The sequence below is a fragment of the Lactuca saligna genome, chromosome 9 (genome assembly GCF_052625555.1).
Source record: "Lactuca saligna cultivar CGN05327 chromosome 9, ASM5262555v1, whole genome shotgun sequence".
Taxonomy (NCBI): Eukaryota; Viridiplantae; Streptophyta; class Magnoliopsida; order Asterales; family Asteraceae; genus Lactuca; species Lactuca saligna.
The window spans coordinates 28,872,353-28,882,601 of record NC_136425.1 but is presented as its reverse complement, the minus strand read 5'-3'; the positions used below and the strand labels follow the sequence as shown (position 1 = coordinate 28,882,601).

Sequence of the window (10,249 nt, the reverse complement as noted above, 5' to 3'; positions counted from 1 at the left end):
CAAAATACCCAAAATACCCTTAGGTCAAACTTGGTTAAACCCCGATCAAAGTCAAAAGCAATCCATACTCAAAAGTCCCACAATCCACTAGTTACAACGTGATCCCTAATGGTCACATCGTGACCTAATAACTCCAAAACAGTCGAGGAATGCAATCCTCTCATTGTAACACCCTTGTGCTTACGTTGTGAGAATGCTCATCATAAGCTCTTAATTAAACTCTTAATCTCTTTTTGGCCAAGTAAACAAACCCTCCCTAGTGTTTTATTTACTCCAGAACATCATAAAAATCGTGGCTTTTTGGACATGCATGTCCTAAACACTAACAAGGGCACAAAAGAAGAAGATGGCACCAAACCTCATGGAAGAGTCTTAAAACTCAATCATATTCTAGATATGAGGGGTTTTGCTAAAAATCCTATGTGTTCATGCAACCCTATAATTAAGGATTTAGGTTTTCACTAGTTGAACATGCAAACTTGAATATCAAAGAGAAACCATAAGAAGATAGTGTACAATTCGAAATCTATACAAAATAGGATTTAGATGTGTGCCTTGCTTGTTATGTAGTACTAACAAAAAAAAACTTTTTAGATCTTTAGCTCTTGAAAGCAAGTGCCTCAAATGTGACATCTCTAATGGCTTACAAACACTCTTTGCAAGAGGATGAGAAGGAGAAAGGAGGAGGCACACCAGATTTTCGGATCTACTAGGGTTCTTCTAAGGTTGGCCGAAAATCCCAAGTTGAGCCTCCTTATATACTGTAGGGTTCTTAGTCCCAAAGCTAGGGTTTTCAAGTGGAAACCCTAATTACCTACTTAAGGCCAAAGCAGCCCATGGACTCCTCAACTAGAAGGCCTTGGACGAAAACTTATAGGGCCACCCTATAATTTTCGTCCACTCCTATCTAAGGTGTCCTAGAGCCTAGTTTCACAACTATCAATGATTTGCAAAACAACCCCTACACGTTTAATTAATTCCTTTAATCCCAAAATTAATTCCAAATTAATTTCTGATTAAATAATAATTAAGTAACATGATTTCTCATTAATATATTATTTCATAACATATTAATAAATCATTTATATCAACTTATTATTCTAAATAATAAATTCAACTTCTCTCCAATAGTCATCATGTCAAGTTGAAAGAGTAAATGCAACCCAAAATGGCTTGTGCTTTTATCAATTCAAGTATATACCAATTATAGTTATGGGCTTAGACACCTAATCCAATAAGATATAGCAACTATACTACTCAAGGGACACTAGAGATCCATAAAGTTGGCAACTTTATAGGTTTCAACCACTACATCATCTTAAATATGAAGGATCAAGCATAAAAATATGAATCTAAGCTTATTGACTTATAAAGAAATGAACTTGAAACTCAGAAAAGGTCCAGAAGAGTGAGAGTGCTTTATGGAGAGACTTGAATGAAGAAATGATGTAGAAAATGCTCTTCCTCTTCTTCTCCTTAGCTAGAATCACAACAAGCAAGCTCTAGATCAAATATGGGTGTTATGGTTTCAAAAGGGAGTGCAAGGAGGTGATGGAGTCTGGGAGTGGGCTAACCTTAGCCCTCACTTCCTTTAAAAACTAACTAAAACCCCCAAAATTAGGGTTTTCTCTCATGTTGGTCTCATGTCATGAGCCATATGTGCTCACGAAGTGAGCCCAAAGATAATGTGTGAGTTCATTACTCTCCTCACGTCATGACATACATATCTCACGTCATAAGTAGGGAAAAACCTTTGAATTTTTCATTGACAATTGATCACCTGAACTGACTGAATGTTACAGTTCTCCCTCACTTGATCTAGACTTAGTCCTCGAAGTCTGCTTCTGTGAACAACTCAGGGTAATGCTCCCACATCTCCAACTCAGTTTCCTACGTCCATTCGGAACCTTTCTGATGTTGTCACCGGACCTTGACCAAACACACCACCTTGTTGTGCAAGCCCTTCATCTTCTGATCCAAGATCGCCACTAGTCTCTCAGCATAATCCAGATGATCATCAACCTAAAAATCATCAAGAGGAACAACCGTTGAATCATCATCTACACACTTCCAAAGCTGCAAAACATGGAAGGTGATGTGGATATGACTTAGCTCCTCAGGAAAAATCCAGCGTTACTTTGCCAACCCTGGAAATCACTCAAAAGTGCCCAATATATCAGGGCACCAACTTTCACCTCTTCCTGAAGCGTATTGCACCCTTCCAAGGCGATACATTCAACAAAACCATGTCGCCGACTTGGAAATCTAACTCCGATTGACATTGATCGATATAACTCTTCTGCTGGTTCTGAGCTGTCTACAGCCTCTACCTGATCTTCTGAATAAGCGCTATCGTCTGAAGGCCCACTTCACTCCTTCTCATAACCCTGTGACCGACCTCTCCCCAACAGACTGGGGTATACCATTTCGTCCCGTAGAGAAGCTCAAACGGCGATGCACCGATACTGGAGTGATAGTTGTTGTTATACGAGAACTCAACTAAGGGAATGTAGGAGTCCCAACTCCCATCGAAATATATAACACAAGCTCTCAACAAGTCCTCAAGTGTCTAAATGGTCCACACACTTTGACCATCTGTTTGCGGATGATCGTACCTAGTTCCTCATGGAACTTCTGCCAAAAACAAGATGTGAACAGGACATCTCGATCAGAGACAATGGAGAATGGAATACCATGCCGATCAACGATCTCGTGCACATATAAATCAGGTAGTTTCTTGGCCGAAGAGCTCTCTCGAATGGCTAGAAAGTGGGCGCTCTTAGTCAGACGATCCACTATAACCCATATCGTGTTGAATCCCTTAGCTATCCGAGGTAACTTGGTGATGAAGTCCATATTAATATGTTCCTATTTCCACATGGGAACCTTTAATGGTTGCAACTTTCCATGTGGTCTCTGGTGCTCGGCCTTCACCATTCGATAGGTCAAGCACCTCTCAACATGCCATGCTATCTCTCTCTCTCTTTCTTCATGTACGACCACCAATAACTAAGTCTCAAATCCCGATACATCTTGGTGGCTCCAGAGTGTATCGAAAATCCGGACTTGTACGCCTCCTCCAACACCTTTTGACCGGATTTTAACCGACTATCACATGTGATAGCCGACCAAAGGGTTATGGTGAACACAAACAACAAGTTTGATGATATGTTGGGTACAATGAAAAGGACCAAATGAGAGCAAACTCAACAGTTGGTTACCCTCCTGAGTCATTTTCCCTAAAAATTTAAATGAAATTAAATTTGCAAAAGTATCAAAGGTTGCAACCTTCTTAGGCCATAACGTACATGAAGAGCGTTTCGAAGGGGTAGCTTTGTCAAAACATGGTCTATGCTATGCTTACTATGGTTAGTTGTCAATAACTCTCTGCAAAAGGGTATGATTGTGTATGAGAGGTATATTTATCAGCATAAACGTTTACCTCAAGGTATATTATGGTGTTGTGTCTACAAAAGTTACATGATCTTGTACATATTGATATTGTATCTTATCCTATGAATTCGATCTTAAAGCCAAGTAAACTCAAAAATCACAGCACTTGTGATTCTACTCATTTGTAGACTTGTCCAGAATGCATAATACGATAAATCATTTGATTGTAGATATAAATGTAGTTATGAAATGCACCTGCTCAATCAAGATTCTCCTAATAAATATTCATGTGCATTACAAAGTTGTACATGTATGAATAATTTTCTTTCGTGAGTTATGTTTTGAAGAGAAGCAAGAATAAATCTCATAAAATCATTAATATAAGCATGAGATGATGTAAGATGTTCTATAAATGAGTAAAGGGAAAACGAATCAGGAGGGTAACCAACCGTTGAGTTTGTTCTCATTTGGCTCATTTTTTTTTTTGTACCCAACATACCATCGAACTTGTTGTTGTGTTCACCATAGCCCTTTGACCGGTTATCACAGGTGATAGCCGGTCAAAAGGGTTATGGTGAACACAAACAACAAGTCCGATTGTATATTTGGTACAAAAAAAAAAGAATGGAAAAAGACTAAATGAAAATAAACTCAATAGTTAGTTATCCTCGAGAGTCATTTTCCCAAATAAATACAAAACATTACATAGGTTTCTTAATCAAACAAGATGGTGATTTATTTTATAATGTTAGACTTAACCTTGCATTTTCGAGTCATAGCAATGAAAAGAAAAAAAATGAGAGAAATAAAGAAAAGATTGTATTTTCATGTTTCTGAATTTGAAAGAAATAAAATGGAAATAAAAAATTTATGTGTTCCAAAAAGAATTAGAAGAAATTAAAGTCAAATCTTATCCAAATTCTTCTAAATTGGAAGAAAAGTTAGGAGAAAAAAATTATCTCTCCTCTCCCTTTATCTTATTTCCGATTTATTCCAATTAAAAAACCGATAAACACCATTCTTTTTTATTTCTTCTCGCTTCTATTATTGACATCACTTGTTTGCATATCCAATAAAAATAGTTGAAATACTTTTGACTCAACATTTATACAAATTTGAAAAAAAGAAACGCTGTGCTCCTAGTGGACAAAACATAATCATCAACTATTGAATTCTTGGTGACGCCTTAATTATTCATAAACACTCCAACTAATTTCAGTATTTCACTATCATGATTTGAATATTTAACTTATTCAATAGTCTTAACCAACAATATTATATACTTTACAAAATCGCAAATTTATACTTAGTTGAAAATTAGATCGACCAAGAAAAAAAAAGTAGTCTGCATATCAACAATCAATCTGCAAATATAATACCATATCTCTTAACATTTCCAATATATATATATAACAATTTACCTCCTAAAAACTATATCATATAATTATAATATACTTAATCACAGTTAAAAAAAATTAGATCAGTAAACCACAATCACAATCACAAATCACCAGCCATTAACTTATGTTGCATTTGAATTGAGAAAAAAATCTTCATCAGCCATTGAACAGGTTTCAAAAGGTGTGCTCTCTTCTTTCTCCAAAACCATATTGCAGCATTATACTGTTGATTCCGAATCACTTTTGTAGCTGCCCGCCAATCAAACTTCTCCATTTCCATTCGGGCAGCCTGCCCGATATCTTCCCGTAACTTAGCATCATGCAAGAGTGGAATCACTTTGTTTAAACAATCTTCAAGGTCCCCAGGGGTGTAAAGGTACCCGGTTTTGCCCTCCTGATCTTCGGGTATAATGTCAGGAATACCCCCGGCTCGGGCAGCTACCACGGGCAGCCCGGATGACATGGCTTCAAGGACAACAAACCCTAACGTTTCTGATTCTGAAGGCATTATGAACACATCACCACTTGCATATGCTTGAGATAACTCTTCACCTTGTAACATCCCTGTGAATACCACTGGTAGCCCTATGAATATCTTCTCCAATTCCTCCCTAGCATAACAAAAAACAAATATATATATATATCTATAATTTGTATCTGTTTTTATAAAGTTTTGATTTCTTGATTTTGGAAGTTGGTATAAGAAGTGAATTATATATGATTTGTTTACTTCATCTTTTTACCTAAATGGACCATCTCCGATGAAAGCTATCCTTGCTTCCGGGATCTTTTCCATGACACTATGAACAATTAAAAAATAATTTATCTATTTTCGTGAAAATATACGAGTAATAATAATAATAAAGAATTAAAAAAGATACCTTTTAAGGAAATCTAAGCTCTTCTCGACACCAAGGCGTCCGACATGTACTATTAATGGCCGATGAGGTTCGCCATTTCTTTTTGACAAAATAAAAAATTGCATCAAAATGATTTATGTTTTATAAAGATTTTTTAAAGTTGGGGGACTAAATTGGAAATTAAGTGAGAGAATGTTGAAATTTGTTACAATTTGCAAAAAGTTATAATCATACGTGAGTCTAACTCGCATTTCATGGCAACGAAACTTAGGATGGAAGCTTTCTGAGTCAACGCCCTTATTCCATAGACGGATTTTATTAGCTGAAAAAGTAAAACAAACTCATTATAATTTATAACACATTTGTTTAATAATTTAAATTCAAAATATTATATGAATTCAAATTCAAGAATCAAGATCTTTAGGGTGTTATTTAGCCAAGGATTACCGGCTGTTACTCTTGCTTGTCGAAGATCCTTTGCTATAGCAGCCGATGGCACTAACGTGAGATCCGCTGCCCTATGAAGAAACTCTAATAGGAGAAGGGTAAATCCGTCATTTCACAATCCAAAAAGTTATAAACACTCCAAAACACAAAGACCACATGACAAAACACACGGCTTTATAATGCATTTGGCAATGCATTGGACTGGGACCGAGACACAGACAAAAATTGCAATTTTGAAGGCTCGCTCTTGATCTATCATTTTGTGCAAAAGACATAAATGCCCTTGTCTCATCATCATCGAAAATATAAAGCAAAAAGGAAGCATCATTACATACTTATAATCAACCACATTGGTTTGACAAGCCAGCTAAAAGTGTATCTTGGTATGTAACTGCATTATCAAAAGAGATTTCTAAACATATGGAAGAGTAAATTACACAAATGGTTCCTATGGTTTTGGGTAACTTGCACGTTTAGTCCCTAACTTATTTTTTTAACTCGGAAGGTCCCTACAATTTGTTTTTGTTGCGCACTTGGTCCCTGTCTTACCTACAAAGACTATTTTGCCCTTGATTTTTTAATTTATTTACATAAGGTGGGGTAGGTAAGGTAAGGTGAGGTGGAAGTGGATTTGGGGGTATGTTTATTTAAATAAATTACAAAATCAATGGCAAAATAGTCTTTTTAGGTAAGACAAGGACCAAGCGCGCAACAAAAACAAACAATAGGGACCTTCCGAATTAAAAATATAAGTTAGGGACCAAACGTGCAAATTACCCCAAACCATAGGGACCATTCGTGTAATTTACTCCATATGGAATGAAGGGTGTGTTGAATCTTTGAGGAATCTTTTGAGGAATGGATGTAGTTTTGCTTACACGGGAACATGTGTATGATAAGACATCACAATAGGAACACACAACATTTTGGCAATAATAAGTGCACCAAAAACCTATAATTCACAACAAAAATGTTATTAATGTAACAAATGTTATAGGTTTCAAGAATTTAGAGATACAAGAGTGTGATATTACCATAATACCCGGGGAGGATGCATGGATGATATCCGGTTTAAACTGTTTAACCTCATTGATTATTCTTGGGCTCAGTGCAAGAGAAAGTGGCACATTTTGATACCATGGACAAGGGAAGCTAAATGAGAAAGAATCAAGATAAAGTTAATGGGTGTTTCTATTTGTATTTGACTTAATACAGAAAGAATGTCTTAATATAGAAAGTCATAGAAATGAAGCTTTCTCAAATAGGTTTAAACATTATTTATTCGAATCGCACTTTATCCCAACAACATGTAATGAAAATAGAAAGGGTAATTGAACATTGCAGAAGTTTTCATTTATCGTTATTGAAGGACATTTTAGACATCTTTTTAATGCTAAATAAAGTTTAAAACGTGTACTAAAGTGATAAAGTTCCTACCTTTAGCCTAAATTAACCATGAATTCTAACAAATTAAAAAACAAAAAAATTGAAGGGAGTCAACCTTTTAGAGCCAACCAATTTGGCTCCATAGAACTCTTGAGGCACCCCTTCATGAGTAGTTACAACCATCACCTATACAAGTGAATTATATAAGTTTACTAATTGATTCAAAGCATATATATACTTTTGAAAGATGTTCGATATTTTTTTTTACTTATAGAATACATATTAATTACATCATGTTACTCAAATATTCAACTAAGGTTGCATTTGTCACACTGAAAAACTGTAATTTTCGTGTAACAAACGGGACCTAACTGAATACCTAACAAAAAAGTTGCACAGGATTTTCGTGAAAAAGAAAGAACTTGACCTCAATCAAATAAAGTTTTAAAGTTACACTCAACTCCATAGAAAGCAAGGATTTTGATATTTTGATGATTTGGATTCTTAGCATTCAAATGTAACAAACAACATAATTTCATGATCTACAACTTACCTCATCCCCCATTTCACGGAGATATCTAATGAAGTTTTGGAATCGATTCTTGTACCCTGAAACATACCTGCAATCCAAAGAGATTAAATAGCTTGACAAGATATCCATTAAGAGATGAAATACAGAATGAATTTTATATATAGGAAAAATCAAAACAATAAGAGAAATTGGCATCTACAAATATGATCGGATTATCCACATTCACAGTTTCACCAATTTATCAAGTAACAATCAAATCGGAGTACATTAATCGCAGTTAATCAGTTCAAGAAACCAAAAACCCAAATTGGAAATATCAAAATTTGTAAAAATTTAGAGACTCACGCAAACGGAGAGGGCTCAACAAAGAGAGCAATACGCCTAGGTTTAGAACTAATCTCCGATTCAACCTGAGAAGGAGGACCCTCTTCGTCATCTTTTCTCAACTCTTGGATTGTACCTTTATTAGCTGAAGAAACTATAATCGGTGTTCTTGTTTGTCGTTTATAATGAAAAGACCGATTCTTAAAGGGGCTAAAGCAGATGGGTTTTGTTTCAAAGGCATTGAAACATGAAATTCTTGAAGTAGTAACAATGGAAGAACAAGATGAAGAAGAAGATGCAGAGGAGGATGGAAGAGAAAGAGAAGGGTGTAACGAGAGCGCATATGTTGGCATGATGGTGGCGAGTAGTAACTAGTGAGTAGACAAATTGGGGGTTTTATTTGGGCGAATTGGAAAGGAATCAAAGAGGATTTATCTGGAATGGATGAAGGGATATTCCTATCGGTGGTGATGGAGAAATTGGGCGAATAATAAGGTTTAGAAACAGCATATGCTGTTGCAGCTGCTATTGCTAAGGCTATGGCCCCATATGAAGATGGAGCTATGTATGACTGTATGAGCTATCAATCAATCCCATACACGACGGGTTGCCATTGCGATCGATGATGACACATGTGTGTATGTGTGTGTTTTCTTATCGTGTGCAATCCGAACCAAGCCAAGCAGAACAAACAGAAAGGGGCGGAGAGATAGACAGAGTTAACGATATCGGGCTTCACTCGTTTTGAAACAAAATATTTTTTTTACCAATTAAAAACAATTATTTCCTTATTTTGTGCATTTGGCTCTATTTTAAAAAAAAAAAAAAAAAAAAAAAAAAAAAAAAAAAAAAAAAAAAAAAAAATATTTTGTTTCAAAAAGAAAACTAACACACATTTCCTCTTACTAGTGGAAGTACCTGAAACCAAAACTGAAAACTGTAAATATGAAGCTTAGTGAGTCTCCTCAAACTACCACATACTATACACATAACACATAATCACATAATCACATAACAACATATCATGGGCCCTGCTCGGCATCAGACCGCATCTCGCATCGGGCCCCGCCCGGCATCAAGCAAAGCTCGGCATACGTATGATCATAACTACTAATACACATAAACATGAGCATAATCACCTAACCATAGACATATAAACGTTCCGCGGGCCCCACTCGGCATCGGACCGAGATCCATAAAGCATACTGACATTCCTTGGGAACCGCCCCGGCATCTGACTGTAATCCGGAAACATACATATACAAACACATGCAACAATCACAAAGACATCAAGCATACAAACATTCATCAGGTACCGCCCCGACATCAGATCGAAATCCGGAAAGCATATAAACCTACATCGGGCCCCGCCCGACTTCAAACGTTAGTTCGGAACATACTAACAAATATAAACAGGCCGATAATGGTGTCTTCGACCCGTTCCTACAAGAGAAAATTCACCTCAAATGTAGGGTAAAATAATTGTACCTCTCTGCTCCTGCAACTGGCTCTACTCACACCCTATACGGAAAACAACCCCATAGATACCATTCCTTTCTCAAGACCCCTTCACGGGTCAACCTTGGTCAAAGTCAAAGTCAACGCTTAGTTAAATTCAAAGTCAACACTCCGAGTTGACTCAACTCGTCGAGTCATCCTCCTGACTCGTCGAGTTCCCTTATCACTCGTAGTCGTGATAAAGCGAGTCAACTCGTCGAGTCCCTCCTCAGACTCGTTGAGTTCTACCATATTCAAAATCGAGACAAATCGACTCAACTCGTCAAGTTCCTCTATGGACTCGACGAGTTCCTCAGTATGTTTAGGCCATCTTAATGGATTAAGCCTTTACTCTTCATATCTATGCTTCATACTGCTCATATACACTGAAAAAGTCCTTTCAAGGGTAA

General features: G+C 36.6%; 1 protein-coding gene across 1 annotated transcript; it reads right to left on the bottom strand.

Annotated features, from left to right (window-relative positions):
- Positions 1-4,745: 4,745 nt before the first annotated feature.
- Positions 4,746-9,063, bottom strand: LOC145014967 (sulfoquinovosyl transferase SQD2-like). Its single transcript, XM_078973413.1, has 11 exons — positions 8,364-9,063; positions 8,040-8,106; positions 7,602-7,672; positions 7,135-7,252; positions 6,979-7,052; positions 6,436-6,491; positions 6,101-6,184; positions 5,888-5,975; positions 5,675-5,752; positions 5,537-5,593; positions 4,746-5,404 (listed from the first exon to the last, which is right to left on the bottom strand). Exons 1-11 carry the CDS (start codon positions 8,693-8,695, stop codon positions 4,894-4,896), a joined length of 1,536 nt encoding a protein of 511 aa, XP_078829539.1. The 5' UTR covers positions 8,696-9,063; the 3' UTR covers positions 4,746-4,893.
- Between the last annotated feature and the right edge of the window lie 1,186 nt (positions 9,064-10,249).